We start from the raw sequence: 22,500 nt of genomic DNA on the forward strand, positions 1-22,500 counted from the left end.
TGTGCGTGTGAGTTTGTATGTATGCGTGTGAGTTTGTATGTATGCATGTGTGTGTGTGTGTGTGCAGGTGTGTCTCTCTGTGTGTGTGTGTGTGTCTCTCTCTGTGTGTGTCTGTATGCAGGTGTGTCTGTGTGTATGCAGGTGTGTCTCTGAGTGTGTGTGTGTGTGTGTGTGTGTGTGTGTGTCTGTGTCTGTGTGTGAGTGCATGTGTGTCTCTGTGTGTGTGTGTATGCAGGTGTGTGTCTCTGTGTGTGTGTGTGTGTGTGTATGCAGGTGTGTGTCTCTGTGTGTGTGTGTGTGTGTGTGTGTGTATGCAGGTGTGTCTCTGTGTGTGTGTGTGTGTGTGTGTGTGTGTGTGTGTCTCTGTGTGTGTGTGTGTGTGTGTGTGTGTGTGTGTGTGTATGCAGGTGTGTGTCTCTGTGTGTGTGTGTGTGTGTGTGTGTATGCAGGTGTGTCTCTGTGTGTGTGTGTGTGTGTGTGTGTGTGTGTGTGTATGCAGGTGTGTGTCTCTGTGTGTGTGTGTGTGTGTGTGTGTGTGTGTTGTACCTGCAGGTGTTGTTGGTGGAGTCTTCAGGACAGTGATGATAACAGTGACACAATAACATCCTCTCTGGAATCACTGCTGTCACGCTGCTGCTGCTCTCCTTCCCAGAATTCCTCTGTAACATGCTCTCCAGCACGTTCGCTACAGGAACACAGATCCACGTTAAAATACTACCATAGACAAGTGTCCTGTGGACACAAATCAGCCATTAAAACAGTAATTTGGTAACCAAGCAGCCTCAGAGCTCGTAATACATCTGTCCTGAAGTTCAGAGTTTGTCTCTAATGATCAGTTTCACTCCAATGTGCTCGAACAGCTAAACAGGTTTAAATACACACGAGTGTGGTGTGAAGATCTGATTGTTTGTGTTAATGTCAGTGAGTCACTGTGTGTGTGTGTGTGTGTGTGTGAAGAACAGTCCGTACCGCTCTGATATCACAGCTGCCAAGGAGATAAATCCGCAGATGCTCTCGGCCTCGACAGGATTATCAGAAATACTGAGACAGACTCCTGTCGCCGGCCGAGCGTGAGCACAGACGCTTTGACGATTCACAGAGTCACGATCGCATTCACATCTAACTACAGACCGACACATGAAGCTCAAGACTGGCCCTTTATCAGAAATAATACATCGTGCATCATATCGCGACAGCATGAGTTTGATTTATTCAGTCATTTATTTGTTTATTTGTACAGATCTAGTATTTCTGTATTTCTCTTTCTTTCTATCATCACGCCGCTCCGTCAGTTCATTCTTCGAGATTTTACTCTCGTTTTCTTTTCCTCATAAACAGATTTGCCATCTCAGACGAACGATAATAACACAAAGATAAAAACTGTGTGACCTTGAAGAAGAGACGAGATGTTCACAAGAATCTGAAAACAATGACGCTGATAAACGTCAAAAACAAAACAGATAAGCTTTTATCACTTAATTTGTGCAGATTTTGTTTTTATTTTACTTTTACATTTAGTTTTTCATTTATTATTTTTTTTATATCTAACTTCATTTTTATTCTTTATGGCAAAGCAATGACACTTCATACATATTTCTTCCTTTTTGTCCTACTGGTGTTCTGCACCACATACAAGTGCTTCAGCAATATAAAGATACAGTTATTTCTCAAGCTGATAAACACATTCAATCTCTGACGGCAAACCAGCAAGGTCACTCAGAAACCTGAGACTATCTCACACACACACACACACACACACACACACACAGTTTAGACACACAACGCAGCAGCGCTGGAGAATCATCCGTCACTTTTCTCTTTCTTTAGTCTTTCTGCTGCTGCTACATAACAATCAACGTTGATCTTCACAGAGTCCTGTGCATTTACACTACACTAAACTACAAGAAAATAAAAAAGAATAATAAACACATTTACAGAGCAAATATTTTATTTTTTTTATTTTTATATTCAATATTTATTTATATTCAATATTTATTTATATTCAATATTTATCAATTAATTTTATTTATTTATTTATTGGTAATTTCAGAATAAAAAAACAATATTATTTTCATTCAAAACTAGATTATTTATTATACATAATTTATGAAAACCCAATTAGGTTTTTTATTTATTTATTTTTATTTTTTTACAAACCAGGGCCAAAACAAAACAATTAAATTAAATTAACTTAAAGCCTCATATGAATTGTTTGATGATTATTTCTGGAGTCTAATGGTCAATAAATAAATGCACACATTGATGTCTGAGTTAATGAGTAAAGCAGAGAGAGAGAGAGAGACACACACTCTCATTCACAAACACACACACACACACTCAATCACACACACACACACACACTCTCATTCACAAACACACACACACACACACAATCACACACACACACACACACACACTCAATCACACACACACAATCACACACACACACTCAATCACACACACACACACACACACACACTCAATCACACACACACAATCACACACACATATACACACACACACACTCAATCACACACACACACACACACACACTCAATCACACACACACAATCACACACACATATACACACACACACACTCAATCACACACACACACACACACACACACACACTCAATCACACACACACACACACACACAATCACACACACATACACACACACACACTCAATCACACACACACACACACACACACACACGCACTCAATCACACACACACACACACACTCAATCACACACACATACACACACACACACTCAATCACACACTCACACACACACACACACACACTCAATCACACACACACAATCACACACACATACACACACACACACACTCAATCACACACTCACACTCAATCACATACACACACACACACACACACAGATCTCTGACCTCAGTGAGTTCACACAGGAGTCAGACGCTCTCTGAGCTCATCATCAGTGCTGCAATATCTCAACTATATCAAATATTGAATAATCTAACGTACACGCAACGATAGTTTATAGTTCCACAAATCTGCCAACATTTACAGCATTAATCGGCTTTGACCTTTGACCTACAAACTCATGTTGAATGAATCCTCACAGTCACATGAATCAAACGCTTTTCTTCCTTCGTTCCAGGCGGAAAGACGAGTCATTTAACTGGTTTATTTGTGTCTAACATAACGAGTGATAATAAATCATAACAGCCTTTCCAACACTCTGCTCTGCATCGCAGTAAAACCATCGTTTGAGGACATGAGAACAGATTTGATAACAGGACACACTTACAGTCCAGCCATGATAAACAGGACAGCAGCGTCAGACTTCACCACAGACACAGAGGAACTGTAATAAACATCACGATACTGACGAATTCTTCCATAATACTTGATCATTTATCCTCAAACCATTCAATAACTTTGAGATTTAGTGTCATACTAGTGTCTACTCTGAGTATAATACTGAGTCTAATAGTCTGAACTTCTTTATAGTTATAGCTACAGTAAAGATGTTTGTGTGACTGTAATTCTCTCTGATTAACGCTTGAAGCGAGTGAAACCTGACCGATGGCTCGTGACGGATCAGGATGCGAGCGTCGTCTCTGAACAAACACGTGACGCTGCAGCTTTCCACGCCATGTTTAGACACACACACACAGAGAGAGAGAGAGCCGGGCCCTTCTATCACACACACACAGGGCCGCAGGGACCCTGGATAAACCACACCTGTGTGTGTGTGTGTGTGTGTGTGTGTCAGGATCTGCAGCTGTCTGCGCTCCATCATCTGAGCGTGTGCGGTGTCAATACGAGCGGCTCCACACACACACACACACACACACAACCATCTTGTCATATTCACACCCAAAAATCACTGCTGTGAACTATTCAGAACTGAACTGACATTCAGTTTCTAACCCAAACACTCTCCCTGTCTGTCATTGGTCAGTCAAACAGAAAGTCCCGCCTTCAACTCACGCTATTGGTCAGTGTCAGGCTGCCTGGGACCAATCACAGCCACTGTGTTCCCTCTTCAGAAAATCAACCACTTGATAGTTCACTTATGTTTGACTGGATATTAAACTAGAAAACATCATCAGAATAACTCTAGTATTTCTACTGTGATTATTATTACTTCAGTTTGAATCTGAATAGAGTTCAGCGCGGGGGCGTGGTCACGGAGGGAGACAAGAAAAACAGACATTGCGTTGTTTTGATATGGATTACTTTATCACAGAATATTTGTTCGGCAGCACTTGTTTAGTTTAAAAGTAGACATGTCAAGCTTTCTATAGATATCTCTCATGTCTCTTCGTTGAGTATTCACGGAGTTACACTTCATTTTAATGACGTGTTTGTAAATGAAGATCAGCGCAGACAGCACACCTTGTTTGTTATCTTTATTTTATAAGTGCACAAAGTTTTGTTGTTATTATGTTTGTATCCAAAAAAAAGTAGACCCTTTACAGATTCGATTGATGTATTGCTCTTATCTGTACGATTAAAACTGAAAGTGTAATTTAAGTTCTTTTCAGGGTTATCAGGAGAAAATGACTCTAAACGCATATACAGGTTAATGGACTCCAGTAATGTGATGCTGACTTCATCAGCGTCTGTCCTCCGGTCAGGAACAGAGTCTCTGTGAGGAGTGTGAGCTCGGGTCCCAGGGGTCAGGGGTCACAGGTGCAGGAATCTGATCCGTATCCTGTCAGGAAGCCCTCGGTTTCCCGCGCAGCTCGGATTCGTTACGGAAGCTCGGCTGCTCATGTCTGAATTACAGGAATGTGATAAACGCAAACACGACTCGATGAGCTTCTTCTGTTGTAGTCATTTATCATTTATTAATTTACAGCCATGAAAAAAATTTGTGTTTTACGTGACTGTAACTTTCAGAACTCAAACATTGTCTCCATTTATTAATTACTTATTATATATACACACTCCTGTTCATTTGGGGTTGGTAGTAAAATAATGTTTTTTGAAAGAAGTCTCTTTTTTTGTCTCACCAAGGCTGCTTTATCTTATCAAAAATACAGTAAAAATTGTGAAATATTTTTACAATGTAAAGTAACCGTTTTCTATGTAAATGTATATTAAAGTGTAATTTATTTCTGTGATGCTCCGCTGTATTTTCAGCATCATTCCTCCAGTCTTCAGTGTCACGTGATCTTCAGAAATCATGAAAATATGATGATTTACTGCTCGAGAAGCATTTCTGATTATTATCAATGTTGAACACAGTTGTGCTGCACAATATTTTTGTGGATATCGTGATACATTTAGTTTTTCAGGATTCACAGAGGAATAGAAAGTTCAGAAGAACAGCATTTATTTGAAATAGAAACGTGTGTGTCTTAAAGGCACAGAAGCAACATTTTTAAAACTTTGTTTAAATGTCAATGAAAAGGGAGTTGAAGTGATAACATGAAGAGCGTAGGAGCCATTCCTGTAAATGAAGCTTGTGTTTCTGAGAACTGTAAGACAGAAGTCTGTAGCCTTGAAAACACCTGCAGTGAACGAACAGCAACTGAACCCATCAGGAACCAACTCAACTCCTAGAGTTTCACTGAGAGATTAAGCTGCAATAAGATGTCCAAATATGTCATTTTAACATTTTATTACAGATACGTTTTTTTTTTTAACTAACAATTTAAAAAATTACAATTTTACTTCAGTTTTAGTTAACTGTAATAAACCTGACATGAAGATGGCATGGCTTCCTTTTTTTTTTTGTCCATTATTTAATTCTTATAAAATTTTAACATTTCAGCCATTTAACATTATATATATTTTTTTGTTTTATATATATATCAAAATATATACATATCATTTAAACTGCCCATTTTTAATTACACACAAGTATTTTATTGATTGCTGTTCAATTTCATCCCAATTGAAACAAAGCAATTTTTTCAGTCTTTGCTTATCCATGATATTAATTTGCATGATTAATTTTTGATTTTAGATGTTTTTTTTTTTTTTTTGATCTCTTCTGATCTGTATTCTGGGAAAGGGTTCTCTGTGAAGGATGAATGCTTAGCCAAACTGAGTTTTTGAGTAAAAATACTTCACACCAGAAGTGCGTCTATGAACCAATATTATTTAAAACATGCACTGCTGTTGAATCAGATATTAGTATATTCCACACAAAGCTGTTGTAAATCCTTAAAACTATGAGCTAAAACAGCATTTGTCCTGATTCTTTTATGATTATTAATCATAATAATAGAAAGACTACTTATTAGCACTTTTATGAGTTCATGTTTCACTGCAGGTGAATTTAAATGGTGTTTAAAAACTTATGCATATATATTTTAACTTAACATTTTAGTGTTGATTAACAAACAAACAAACTCCATGCATATATGAAATTTGAGCTGAAACTGACTCTGAATGTAATTTTTACATTTTAATAGTTTATTTTCCTTTTCAATACTTCAATACTTATTTTTAATTTGTCACTGCATGAGCATTTTAGAAACTTTGCAGCTTCCTAAAACACACTTTCTTTCACACATGCATGCACATTTTAACCTAAAATCTTGATTTTGGGTTAAAAGATAAACTCGGACACATTTTGCATCAACTATCAATGCATTTATTAAATATGAGCTACCATGCACTCTAAAAGTAATTTTTTTACATTTTGTTTATGAACACAACAATGTCTTAATATGAGCATCTCATCCACAATATATACACGTTCGCATGTTCTGCAGTGTGACAAACTCCCTGAAACTACTTCAAACTTCATTTTTGTGGATTCCTTCATAATTCTTGTTCATGATTATCCATTATATTAATTAACAGACTACTTATCTGTAAGTTCCTTTATCATCACACGAGCACTGAACAGGTGACTAGAAACTTTCTAGTTACCTAAAATACATGCATGTACCGTATATTTCAACCTAAAATCTTGCTGTTGATTAAAAAACAAATTCCACAAACACATTTTGCATCAGCTACTCGTGCATATATTTAATATGAGCTGAAATGGTTTTGACTGTTATAATGTTTAATATGAGAGGGTAAGCAAGCTGCATGATTCTCCTTCCTTAAAGAATAATTCGCAGAGCTTCAGTTCTCAAGGAAGAGCCGATGCGCTGAAGGTCCCTCGTAAGCGCAGATGTGTTGGAGTCTGTTTATCTCCACACTGACCTTGACAGTGCCATAAAACACTGAAGGACCCGTTCTCCCTCGTATCACTCCACAGAGCATGAAATACTTTCAACCTTTCACGATTCACAGAAACGCTCAGGAATGCACAACCGCAGACGACTCTTAAACAACAAGACACCAACCACAACACCAGCTGAATCATGAAGCACTTACAGCGAGCCGTTTAGAAGCAGAAATGAGAAGCATCTAAGGCACGTCTGAAGATGCAGGTGAAAAGGAATGCACGTACACAAATAGAGAGCCAATGCAAACACAAACCCATTTCACTTCTATAATGTGACGTCATCTGTAGAGGTTTGAATTGATTTTACAGCCTGATGCCCAACTGTGTGTTTAACAAGTGTCTGACAGTAGATCTCTCTCCACGTCTCAAAGACTTCGCCAAACGCCTGACCGACCAGCAGAATCACACACTCGACTTCTCAAACTTTAACTAAAAAGACAGAAATGTCTTCTTAATATGAATCATCCACGGGAAATATCGGACATAAGGTTGACATCCTGTGGTGTGACAAACTTTCTAAAACCATGAGCTAAAACAGCATTTTATAATTATTGTTCATCTTATTAATTGACAGGCTGCTTATTTTAACTTTTAAAAATGCATTTGTCACTTAAAGAGGATTTAACAGACCATTAGACTACTTCCAGTTACCTAAAACACACTTTTCCTTACACATGCATGTCGTATATTCTTTAAAAAATTTATAAAAAAAACTCCATGGACACATTTTGCAACAACTACCCGTGCTTATATTAAATACACCTTGAAATAGACTCTGAAAGTAGTTTTTACTTTTATATAATTTTTTTTTTATTTTTATTTTTTTTTATGAAATGTCCACAATGCATGAAGTCTCCCTGAAACTATGACCTAAAACAGAATTTTTTCAAATTCTTTTACGATTATAATTCACTATTATCATTATTATTTTTAAGTTAATTTGTCATTGCAGCAGCATTTAAACAGGGGATTAGAAACTTTCCAGAAACCATGCATCGACATTTCAACCTACAGTAAAATCTTGGAGTTGATTAAAAACAAACTCCACGGTCAAGTTCTGGGTCAACTATCCATGCATATTTTAAACAGAATGTATTTTATAGTTCTCCCCGGTGCATATTTGGCAAATGCAGCGCTGCATGTTCTAATCATGAAATATGACGTGCAGCATCAGAGATCAGACACAAACAGACACCAGTGAAACGCTGCCATCAGATCCGAACATGCACAATCCAGCAGATGAAGATGGTAGTAAATACTGTACTCACCCTGAGTGGACGAGCGCAGCCACAGCACGCCCAGCTGAAGCAGCATCGACATCCAGCGGGTCCCAACCGTCCGAACCTGTAGCTCCATCCCTGAGACTCGAGCCGCCCGCCCGCACGACCAGGGCATGGAAACACACACACACACACACACGCGCGCACGCTGCTCCCTCCACAGTTACTCCACACTGACGGCCGGCCTGCGACGAACAGAGAGAAAGAGGGTGTTACGCTCTCCCTGCATTTGGGACGGCCCCTCAGCTCCAGACACTTTTTGGAAAAGACAATAAAAGCAGCAGTTGATCTCTGCGGCTCAGCCGGGACCCCGGTGGACCCTCCTCACGCCCCGCACCGCTCACACACAGGGGAGGGCCATCCGCTGAAAGGAGGACAGGAGGGGCAACCGTGTGACCCCCAAAAACAGCCTCCAGCGCTCGGTGGGCCGCCTGTCACGTGACTACAGCGCCTGAACTCCTGCTGCACTGACAAAGCAACACCAGTGGTGTCTAGATTGATTATTAACTGGCACTAGTTTCTTGAAAATAAGTGAGTGGAGTTTGCATGTGCAAAAATGGTTACCAGGGTGAAAACAGACAAAAATAGCATTGCTTTACAGTGCAACAGCTTGTGCGTATTCTGTACAATCCTGTGGTTTAGCTGGTTTAATACTAAACTTTAATATTTAGAGGTTTTTTGTGTCATTATGAGCTCTAATTCTAGTGATACATTACCTATGTTTAACAGCATTTTAAACTGCAAATGTTACCGCAAACATCAAAAACATGAAAGCAAAATGAAACCGCATGTATTCTCACTCAAAGTGCTGTAAGAACTAGTTCCTGGCGGTCGGTTAAGCACTTCCTCATTTCTCCTGTAGGGGGCCAGCGGCTGATTGACAGCTCATTATGAGTGGGTTAAAGAAGACAAAGCAGTAGTAAAAATACACAAGAGCAGGAAGAGCGCATGATAAAAGGCATTCACACATCAGGTGATGGCAGGACCGGGGCTCACCTCGGGACACGACACGCCCCCATCGCCCTAATCTCACCCAAACACTCAATAACACATGCAACTTCAGCCGATTAGGAGTTAGTGCCATTACTGACATTTTTTTATTTATTTAATTTTTTATTTAATACTTGGGGACAGGGTTAAACTTTATTTATTTATTTGTTTATTTTGCTACAACATGCTATAAATCAATGCATGCTGATGAAATTTTATTATAGTTTATAGTTTTATGGAAATGAAAGTGGTTAACATCCAACCCGTTCTTTTTCATCAGTAGTATTATTTGTGATTGAATTTTGTGAACAAGAGTTTCTCTTTTGCTGCGTTATAAGACCGGCTGATGCTTTCACTTTCGATTTCGCGATCTTGTCAGGTTTTACAATAAAATGTCATTTTTATCCATTTTTAAATTACAATACTATAATGACAAAAAGTGCGATAGCTGCAAATCACGTCGTTATTGCACTGCATGAAATATGAGTACACTAATGCATAAGGAGTCAATATTTTATTAATTTGATTTTTAGATTATGAAGAATGATTTGTTGAACTTTAATACATACCTTCCGCAATATATTTTTCAATTACTTTCAAAAAGCTGTAGGGACAATATCGACTACGTGATATAATGTGTATTTAGTTATATATGTGCTAAAAAGAGTAAATCAAATAACAACAATAAAACACATTAAACACAAAATAATTGTTGTTGCTGCTGATGTTGTTAGTAGTAGTATGAGTACTTTTAATATTAAAAATAAAAACTGTTGTTTATTATTATTATTATTTATTACTATTTATTATTTATGTGCCAAAAGTTGACATAAAACAAAACAATAAAAACAATGATAAAACACAATAATAATAATAATATAAAAAATAAATGAATATATATTAAAACACGCCTTTTGTTGCAATCTATTAATGTAATTAACATTAATTAATATTAATGTTTATCATTGTGTCAAACAGTATTAAAACGATAATTAAAACAATAATAATATATTTTTAAATACACTGAGAAAATATTAAAATAATCAGTGTTAGTATCTGTCATAAAATTTCACTGAAGTAACTTAGTTACCATCTTAACACCTGCAAGGCAACATTCTAACTTTCTTCAGTAAATGTAAATCTAAAATTCCATTTGAATATGAATGTATTTTATCAGCATGATTCCCACACTGTCACTTTTCTCTAACGCATGTACCACAGTAACCCCGATCTGAACTCAAAGATGAGATCAATCACCCCACATTCCCTCCGACGCTCCACACTTCCCTCTTTCTCCAGCTGTGGCGCTGTGAAGGTGGGAGTAAATGTGAGTGTGTGTGAATGGATGTTTGTGGATGAGCTAAAAACAAAGAGAAAGTGAGAGTGGGAACAATAGTGTGAGTTCAGTGAGGTGGCAGTGATGCTGTGCTCGTTTGGTGTGATTACATGCGATCGGGGCGAGCTCTCGGGAAGCTGTGAGTAGGTCAGGCCCATTCACACACTGGCTGTGAGCTCCATCAAACGCCCAGCGTGAGGCCCGCTGCCGAAAAATGGGCCATCGGGGGGAATGTGAGGGGATGCACGCTCTGAAATATGAATCGCTGCATAGAATACTGCAGAGAAGAGTGAAGCTAGAATCACACAAGACCTGACTAACTTTTACACTTTCATTCAGAGGGAATAACAAAATACAACTACAACTTAAAATACAACTTAACTTTCCCTTAAAAGTGAAAAACTTTGACTTTTACGTTTTTGGAACCCGAAAGGAAAAACTGTGACCAGGATGTTCTTTTCCATTCAGTGAAATGCTGTTGAGCAAAAGAACAAATAAAGGTCTCAAACGTTTCTTTGTTTATATAGATTTTAACTCTTTTCTAGCCCGCTGTTATCTTAATTTCTCTTGAATAAGTGCGAATGTACATTAGTGTTAAAAATGTTGTGGTAGGTAAAATATTTCTGCATTAATATAATTTCATGCTCATTAAACAGCAAGCAGTTTCGGCCCAGAACCGGCCCACATCTGGCTCGTGTGAAACACATACGGGCCAAATGTGGGCCAGACCTGGGCCGAAACTGCTTGCTGTCTGGGAGACTTACATTTAGAGTCAAAGTACCAACATTTTTCAATATGCAAAGTGTGCACTACCATCTAAAAGTTTTTGAAAGAGTCTCTTCTGCTCAACCAGGCTGCATACATTTGATCAAATACACACTAAAATAGTGAAATTCTATTGAAATGTTTTCTATGCGAATATATGTTAAAATGCAATGTCAGACTTAAAGAGACTTTTAAGACTTTTAACCCAAAAGGTTGAGGGTTTGTGTCCCGGGATTGTAGGTGGGGGGCCACATGTCACGTCACTTTATCTTGATGCATCATATCTAAATGTCTTTAAGAAATACTATGGATATAGCACACAAGTCATACGGATTATTTCTAAGATGCCTTTACTTTCACTATGTTTGGTCAGCTTCCACTACATGAAATAAAACAGTAGGAAAGTTCTGCTAAATGTCTCCTTTTGTGCTCTACAAAACACAAGAGTTATGTAGATATGCAATGGAGTGAAGGTAAATCATTATTTTTGGGTGATATAATCCATTTATTATAATTGGAACTATAATTAACCAATAAAACCTTGCGGTAAAACACACAAAAGCAGCTGTTAGTGTTCCCTCACGGACATGAGAAAAGCCAAGAGGTTCAGAGTCTGTGTGGATTTACGGCCAGACGACTCTGTCGCTCACACGCCGCTGGAGAATCTGAGAGACAACCGCAAAATTCACGACTCAAGTGAGGAACAAAGGAAGCGGGCGCAAGCGGTCGCGATGGCACAGACTCTCGAATTACAATGGCGGCTCAGTGAGTGATGTTCTGCCTGACAGCGACGCTGACCCCTGCCACTGTGAAATTTCAACAGGGGATTTTCTGCCACGCTTTTTTTATCTTCTCCACCTTCAGCAGTAGTTGAGAGTTTGGTCACGGAATCTGGGAAAGACATTCCACTTCCTATGAGCCAACAGCTGCACGCAGGTGGGAAACCCAATCAGATCGCCATCAGACCATCGGTATCTCCCGTCCATCCTTCAGTTCTCAACACCTCCTGAACTGCACTTACTGTAAAACAGCCATCTCTCTGACATCTCAGGCACAACATTATAAACATTTGATTTACTGTATCCTGTTAATCTGTGCATGTTAGAAGTTTAAGCCAATCACTAACAAATTTTAAGGCCCAGACAGCAAGCAGTTTCGGCCTAGATCTGGCCCACATTTGGCTCGCAAGGATTTCACGCGGGCCAGATGTGGGCCGCTTCTGGGCCGAAACTGCTTGCTGTCTGGGGGTAGGACACACCAGTGTCTATAAAGTGTAATATAGTTTGTATATTACAAGTTTTCTGAAATGTTAAAATAGGCAACTGAGGCATTATCTAAATACACATGCACTAACTTGCACAAATTTCCAGAAAATGTATATGAATATTTCATCAAGCCAGGTTCGAAATTCTTGTTTGATTATGTTGTTACATTAGATTTAAAGGTTTTTATAGAGGGGATTTTTTTATATCTGTTTTTATCTTTGCATAAATCACAAAATACTGTCAACAGTCAGAAGTAAGACATTTTCACCATGTTTTTAGGAATAAAATGTTCAGGCAAATGATATCAACAAACCCCTCAGTAAAAACCTTCAGAATACAGATAGGAATAAAGCAAAATTTTGATGTATGTAAGTGCTGCTGAAGTGGAGATAAAACTAATTTTAAGAAAGCAGCCTTCAAAGATATGTATTGCAATCGAAACCTATAGACAAGTGCAAAAATAAAATCATGCAAATGATATATAAACAAACCCCTCTATAAAAACCTTTATTATATGTAAAGGAATAAAACTGTAAATTTTGGTATATGTAAGTGTTGCTGCAGTGGAGAAAAAACTTATTTTAAGAAAAGGCCTTTAGGGATATGTATTGTAACTTAAATCTACAGACGCAAAAAGTTAAAATGCAATAATAAAATCAGCTGAATTAAGAATTCAGTAAAAACCACCAGAATTTAGAAATACTGTAAGTTTTGGTGTATGTAAGTGCTGCTGAAGTGGAGATAAAACTAATTTTAAGAAAACAACCTTCAAAGATGTGTACTGCAATCGAAACCTATGTGCAAAAATAAAATCATGCAAATAATATATAAACAAATCCCTCTATAAAAACTTCCACAATATAGAAGGGAATAAAACTGTAAATTTTGGTGTATGTAAGTGCTGCTGAAGTTGAGAAAAAACTCATTTTAAGGAAATAGCCTTTAAAGATATGTATTGTAATTGAAATCTAGAGACATAAAGCGCAAAAATAAAATCATGCAAATGATATATGAACAAACCCCTCTATAAAAACCTTTATTTTTTGTAAAGGAATAAAACTGTAAATTGTGGTGTATGTAAGTGTTGCTGAAGTAGAGAAAAACTTATTTTAAGAAACAGCCTTTAGGGATATGTATTGTAACTTACGCAAAAAGTTAATGTGCAATAATAAAATCAGCTGAATTAAATAAGAACATACCCCCTCATCAAAAACCACCAGAATATAGAAAAACTGTGTGAGTAAGTACGTGCTTCTCAAGTGGAAAAACATACTAATTTTAAGAAAACAGCCTTCAAAGATATTTATTGCAATCTAAACCTATAGACAAGTGCAAAAATAAAATCATGCAAATAATATATAAACAAATCCCTCTATAAAAATTTCCACAATATAGAAGGGAATAAAACTGTAAATTTTGGTGTATGTAAATGTTGTTAAACTAGAGAAAAAACTATTAAAAATATGTTTTAATTGAAATCTACAGATGCACATAGATAAAATGCAATAAAACAAACACTCAAACGTGTATTTTGGATAGTTTAGTTTTGGATAGTGTTATGAAAAGCCAAATAACCCAAAATCCCCAAACTGACCAGTGCATGAAAACACTGTTTCTGTCTGTAGTGCCTCAAAACCAAACTCCAAAGCATTTCAGCTTACCTCACTAAAAATAAACCCTGAACGCCTAATTGTTCTGCTTCTTGAGAGTTTCCTCAGGTCTCAGGCTCCCAGCATCCCAACCGTGAGCCATTGGTGAGCGAGAGAAAGATGATCCTCATGAATATGCAAAGCCGGCACAATGGGCCGCCACAGAGCATGAAACAATCACAGAGGCTCTGAAGTCACCGGGAATGCTGGGTAAGGCAAAGCAAAACTTCTCAAGAGGACTAAGAAACCGTCACAGCTAGAACCAATGCGGGGGAAGCCGGGTTAAGAGAAATAATCAGTCGTTTTTAGAGCGGATAAATAAAGCACTGATGCCAATGTGCCGCAGCAAGGGGTTCAACAAGAACTATAAACTGTTTAGAGAAAGTTTAGCAAAGAAATAACAATGTGGGAATTGATTCATTACTGCAACAGCAGGGGAAGCAAGCTTCTATGAACATCTCACATCTTCATGCATCACAACAGTACAAGATTTAGTGTCTAAAAGAGAAGCACAGCAGCTAAAGGAACCTGTAAATTACAGTATCTTAAACGGTTTCAACTGAGTATTAAACTGTTTACACTCATGCTTTATGACTTTCTGATGCATGGCTATACTACGGTTTAAAAATTTGGGGTCAGTAAAATATATATAAATATATTTAAATAATTAAAATTTTTATACAGCAAGGATATATATATATATATATATATATATATATATATATATATATATATTACATTTTTTATTTTAGTTTCTTCTGTTTATAACTTAATTGTATTTACTTCATTATATAATTTTTATTATGTATTTATTATAATGTAATTTTTTATTCTTTATTTGAATAAATAAAGTTTAAGTCATTTTTGTTGTGTGATTTCATCATTGTTATTATTTTTATATTTATTAGATTTTATTTTGTTATTTTCTGTTTATATTTTACTATTATTTTATTTATTCTTTATTATATTTATCTCAACATATAATACATAAATTGTATGTCATGTATATATTATAATCTTATTTATTATTTATTTTATTTACTATCATTTATTTTAAATATTTCTTTATATTTTTTTATTTACTAGATCCAGATTTAGTTTTAGTTATTTTAGTACATCAAGAACGTTGTTGATTGTCCTGTGGTCATCTCCAGCAGATCACAGATGTTCATGGATCTTAATGTTTTTGAACACACAGTATTTTTTTTCCAATATTAATGTGCGAAACCACACGGTCGACCTGCCAAATTCACAGGAGTGTTTAATGAAGGGATTGTTGCTAAGTGTCTGTGCACAATGGAACCCAGAGGCTCTAATTAAGACAGTCCAACAAAGCTGAACCGACACCAGGGGTCACGACCCCGACCCATAAACCCTTGCTGAACCCCACACCTGCCTGATTACATTAGACTCCATGAGTCTGTGCTGCAGACAAGCAGGGGCCCATCAAACAGAGCCTCTGCATTACTCAAACTCTATTCTATTCTATTCTATGTTACTGAAATAAAATACAAAAAACATCAGCACAATTTCAGCTAGTTGCCAAGGCAACAGCTGTCATTTTCAATTTAGTTTAAATTGAAAATCTAAAAGAAAAGAAAAAAAAGAACTAAAATAAAAATAAATAAATAAAAGGCAAAAACATACAGCAACATCACTACAGCTGACCAAAATTTAAGAAACAAAAATAGAAAATATATAAAAAGTTAATTCAAAATATACACAATTTTAACAGTGTCTCAGTGATTCCAAAATAACACTTATTCTATTCTATTCTATTCTATGTTACTATTTAATTGAATTAAAATTAATTGAATTTTAATTAATTAACTAACACCATAAAAAGCACTTTTGTAACTTGAAATAAACTTTAACTGAAATAAAATACAATATTAAAATATTTATTAAAATATAAAAATGTTGAATAAAAAAAAAACAAGAAGATTAATAAAAAAAAACAGAAAATAATTTTTATATTAAATAAAAAATAAACAATTTCAGCTAGTTGCAAGGACAATATTTCTAAAACCAAAATACTAAGGCAACAGCTGTCATTTTCAATTTAGTTTAAATTGAAAATCTAAAAAAAAAAAAAAAAAAGAACTAAAATAAAAATAAATAAATAAAAGGCAAAAACATACAGCAACATCACTACAGCTGACCAAAATTTAAGAAACAAAAATAGAAAATACAATACAATACAATATAAAAATATTTATTAAAATATAAAAATGTTGAATAAAAAAAACAAGATTAATAAAAAAAAAAAAACAGAAAATAATTTTTATATTAAATAAAAAATAAACATTTTATTTCAGCTAGTTGCAAGGACAATATTTCTAAAACCAAAATACTAAAATAAAAATATAAAAATGTAAACATTCAAAATATTAATATTAAAAGACTACAATAGTATCTCAATTATACTTAACATTATTCTTTTTTATTGTATTCTACTTGACTCTTCAATTTCATATGACATTCATATAATTTTTTTCTATTAGGTTCTTATTCTGTTAGTTTACATATTTGTAGTAATTTGATTATATTAACATTTTATACAAGTATGTAAGCGGGTCATTTGAAACAAATCAAAATTCATAAGGTATGTGACTCTGTGACCCTTCGAACACTTAATATTCAATTCAAAGAAACTACATTTATTTCACGTTTCACAACAGAGGTCATTTACATAAAGAGGTTTTAAAGGTACAGTAGCAAAAACAGGATGCTTCCTTCTCAGGGTCAGAGAGATGTTATATATATATAAAAGATTTGAATGCTACTCAAATGATATTATAATTGACTTCAGGAAATGATTTATGATAATACAGTGTATAATGTGTCTGGTACGCTCAGATGTACCGCGGTGAAGCTCTTGGATGGGGTTTTGGGATGCTATTATCGATGGCCGTGTAAAGAGTTCATATTCACACTGTAGAGACAAAGCCGTTACACAGCGCTGCGCTAACGAGGACATTCACACAACACACAATAAAACACACTCGCACAGGTGAAAGGTCAGGAGTGTCACGTCTGTGTCTGCAACCAAACACAATCACTACATCAGACGAACAGATCACACCTAATCTTACACAATAAATAAAAATAAAAAAGATATGCATATTAAAATGATTAATACAGCAATAAATATTATATATGAGGGTGTGAATTAAGTAAATATAATATACATCATACAATAATATGCTTTTTGTATATATATATATATATATATATATATATATATATATATATATATATATATATATATATATATATATATACTTAAATATGATTTAATTTTATTAATATAATATTTGATAACATATTAGAGATAGTACACACATATGACAAATAAATATTAATAATCAAATATGAATCTATTTTAATATATTTATATAATATTAAATATAAGTTTATATGTATATACTGTATGCATTTCATTATTTATTTAAATTCACTTTATTTATTTATTTTGTAGCTTTATTGATTGATTTTGTCACTATTTATTTGTTTCTTTGCTTTATGTTTTCCCGTAATGTTCTTCAGCCTGTTGGAGACTGAAAACAGTTGATTTAAATAGAATTGAATAGAAAACTGTAGATTCGACTGTAAACTGTCTGAACTGACCAGCAGAAGAGAATCAAACTTTAGTGTCGTTCTTTGACCCTGAATCCCACAGAGAATGGTCTTAACGCTCTCAGATTTGGTCTACAGGACACACAACAGTCAAATAAAAAAGTGCTTCAGATTATTTTGTTATTGTATCACACTGGTGTTTATTTATATAGAGAAATAAATTAGCAAAATTATATAGAATGTATTGAGAATGTATTTTAACACTAGCTTAAGATGAATATTTAAGTGACTTCTGTAGCTGATTTAGCTCCTGACGCCTGTGTGTGTTTGTGTGTGTGGGGGTGTGTGTGTGTGTGTGTGTGGCTGATCGTTTGAGCCCGACAGCAGGTGTGAAGCATCAGCCGCTCGGACAAACAAATATAGACCAGACACAGTCTGTCCTCCTGAACGCTCGAGTGTCACGACAGGATCTCAACCGAAAACACAGTGCAATATTTACCGTCTGCTATAATATCATATGACACTCACTTTGCAAAAAAACAACCAGAAACACGTCCTGAGAGATGATTCCTTTCTGAATTAACGATTCATTTGAGTCAATGATTCAATGATCCATTCAAAAAGACAGTGACGTGCTTTGTTTCTGAATGAATCAGCCATTAGAACGAATCGTCTGAATGAATGAATCAATGACTCGCTCGTTAAGACAGGGACTTACCGCCACCTGCTGGCAGCTTTAGTGCCCTGTTTATTTATCCTTGACTAGAATAAACCAGCACATGAAACACACTCAGGGAAATATCATTTAATTGTCATTATCAAAAAACAACAGAAAATCCCAGGTTTGTCAATACTGCACATCATTTACGCAATTATGACTGAATCTGTGAGCGAGACAAACACTCCTGATGTCTGATGTCACATAAAATCATATTAACTAGCTGTATTTTCAGCATCATTCCTCCAGTCTTCAGTGTCACATGATCTTCAGAAATCAGAATAATATGATGATTTACTGCTCAAGAAACATTTCTGATTATCATCAGTGTTGAACACAGTTGTGCTGCACAATATTTCTGTGGAAACTGTGATGCATTTTATTTTTCCGGATTCACAGATGAACAGAAAGTGTGTTAATTATTAGCACACAGATCTGCTGCTAGAAACATGATGATCAGGTTCTCTGGAGAACCAGCATGTTTTTCTCCATTATTTGCAGATGTTGTGGTGCGGATCTGATCGATCTCCATAACCTCCTGCATCTCTACAGTCGATAAACGCTGGAAACGCTAGCCGTCTCTGAAACCTCACTCCATTCACTTACTGTAAAGCTGAAGATTGGTGCCCACAGACAAGTGAAAACAAGCCGGCTGTTGAGCGTGAGAGCGATGGATCTCTGTCTGAAGCGTTAGTGTCTGTCTGTTTCAGATGAGTCCAGCCTCACGTTATTCACGGTTTCAGCAACCGATGACAAACAGCAGAGACACAGACCGCTAATAAACCACACACACACCTGGAAGCAGCACCAGAAACACACTGCTCTGTTCTGATCTTAAGTCACTCTATTAACGGAGATCATGTCCTAAATAAAAACAGAAAATAATCAAGCTCCCTTTGTTTGTAAATCACTGGATCATCATCATCATCAAAACAAAGAAGAAAAAAAAACATATTAATAAATAATATCTAAACTAGTTAATATATTAACTATTCTTATCTATTATTATTATTATTATTATTATTATTATTATTATAAGTATGCATAATTATTTAATATTTTAAATATTTAACATTTAAAATAGAAAATATTCCTTTATTATTATTATTAATAATAATAATACAATGTTATATATTTAATACAGAAAATATTTTTACACATACACTTGTATTATTATAGTTGTTGTTGTAATTGTTATTATTAATAAAATTATTAAAAAAATAAAAAAATAAATATATATATATGTATATATATATATATGTATATATATATATATGTATATATATATATATATATATATATATATATATATATATAAATTAATAAAATATATTTCTATTTTATATGTTTGTGTAATATATAAACTATTTATTAAATGAAATATCTAAGCTATTTTATATAATAATAATAATAATAATAATTATTATTATTATTATTATTATTATTATAATAAATACTCAGTTAATTATTATTATTATATTATAAATAATAATTATTATAAATAATTAGTTAATCATATTCTGAGTGTGGGACACACGTCACTTTCACTAATTGTTTTTGTGTGAGTGCTTGATGACAGATTTTTATGTCCTTTTTAGGGGGAACTATTCCTTTAAACCCTCACACACACACACACACACACACACACGCCGTGACCCTGTGACCCCTTTCCCCCAAAAACAGGTTGGTTAAATTAGCAAGACCTGATCCGTAACTGAGTCCATCATTCAGCGCAGGTTCCTCATCACACGCTTATCATTAGGGTCAGTGGCATGCAAGAACCACACACACACACACACACACACACACACACACACACACACACACACACCTGTTATATCTGTAACGAGCTAAATACAGTAAGTCATGAAATATAGGTAAAGCAGCCTCAGCAGGTGAGTTCTTCATTGTCAAACGCTGACACACAGGATCAGAGCTGACAGATGAAGCCATGCTCTTATCTGATGAACTGAAGGATATCCCAGAGTCCTCAGACGTCTCTTAAGGTCTTTTAAGGTCAGCTTTGATGCTGATTTGTGACTGCAGATGTGCTGCAGCTTTGACATGAGCCGATCGCTCCAGGCTCGTGTTTAACCGCGAGTAATTAACCAGATAAGAGTGACAGAAGGGAAAGTCTGATTCCTGACAGCCACTAACACTGAAGATATCAGCTCAGTTTCACTCGCTCCATCATAAACCCTCACAACAGCAGACACACTCAGAGTTTAGAAGACAAAGATAAAAACATGGTCATCGTTTCCTCATCATCTCATGCTGCTGTAGAGTTTCTTTCTTTAGCAAAACACAAAACACTTGTTTATATAGTATGTATTATATTCTATAGTCATTTATAAGTACACTTAGATTTCAGTCTACACACACAGTATGTATTACAAAAAATATGTAAACAACATATACACGTTAATATTTTATACTATTTTATATCACTTTTATATTAACTAAATTTACTCTCTATAAAAATATATATATATTTTATACAATGCATATTTGCGTTTGTTTAAATATATTAAAATCTTAATTTAAACGTGAACACACACACACACACACACACACACACATATATATATTTATATATATATATATATATATATATATATATATATATATATAATACACAATATATATTTAATGTATTGAATTTTTTACTTAATATAACATTTATTTAAATATTTTATATTTTATATCGCTTTTATATTAACTTAATATTCTCTCTCTCTCTCTCTTTATATATATAAATTAAAATATTTTAAATCAATTTAATTTTATAGAATGCACGTATTAAAATATTAACATAAACATGTGTACACATATGCATATTAATATATTTATACATATGTATTAATTCTAATATATTTTATATGCAATTTAATTGTTATTTTATATAACATTTATATATAAATATGTATAATATCTAAATTAATATGTAAAATATTATATAATAATACACACATATGTAATATAAAATATTAACATAAACATGTGTACACATATGAATATTAATATATTTATACATGTATTAATTCTTATATATTTTATATGTAATTTAATTTTTATTTTATATAACATTTATATATAAATATGTATAATATATAAATTAATATGTAAAATATTATATAATAATATATACATATGTAATAATTCTAAAATATTATTTCTATTTGTAGGTACTGTACACACATTTCAATTTCAGTATATAAATATACCTGAGACGATAATTTTATTAAATACTGAATGTATGTCAGATCTTCTGGTGCTAAAAATGTCCTCGTCTGTCAGCTGCCTTCACTTCATTAATCCATCATTGAGTGAACGTGTTGTTTATAACGTGTAGGCATCTCTATGCAGCGCTCAACCTTTTATTCCAGAGATTATTCTCTAAATAACTCCAGCATGAACACAATGATCAGAAATAGCCATAGCCATTGCTGTTGGAAGGCCAACAGTGCCAGAGACTCACAGACAGATGCTCTGATGCGACCCAGATGATGCACGGCTGTAAGAACACCGTGTGTGCAAGGTCAAATCTACATGTCATGCATCAGCTGGGACGGGTGGCATAAGGACAGCTGTGTGTTTTCTACAGGATTTAAGGCCTGTCTGTTGGGTTGGATGCACTGGAACTAATGGGGAACACATGAAAGCGTCTGAAACTCTGTCAGCCATCAGTAAACTACACCTCCAACAACATCCATACCACACGCTCACTC

The 22,500-nt window shown here is 34.9% G+C and overlaps 1 protein-coding gene across 2 annotated transcripts in view; it reads right to left on the minus strand.

The window, feature by feature from the left end:
* Positions 1–22,500, minus strand: part of LOC113074299 (bone morphogenetic protein receptor type-1B-like) — a 61,409-nt gene that overhangs the window by 10,175 nt on the left and 28,734 nt on the right. For both annotated transcript variants that reach the window (XM_026247070.1, XM_026247069.1), the window contains 2 exons: positions 8,459–8,655; positions 547–685 (listed from right to left, as the gene is read on the minus strand). In XM_026247070.1, the coding sequence (XP_026102855.1) occupies positions 547–685; positions 8,459–8,585 (266 nt within the window). In that variant the 5' untranslated portion in view covers positions 8,586–8,655. The remainder of the gene's footprint in view (positions 1–546; positions 686–8,458; positions 8,656–22,500) is intronic.

The sequence above is a fragment of the Carassius auratus genome, unplaced genomic scaffold (genome assembly GCF_003368295.1).
Source record: "Carassius auratus strain Wakin unplaced genomic scaffold, ASM336829v1 scaf_tig00014222, whole genome shotgun sequence".
In the NCBI taxonomy this organism is placed as follows: domain Eukaryota; kingdom Metazoa; phylum Chordata; class Actinopteri; order Cypriniformes; family Cyprinidae; genus Carassius; species Carassius auratus.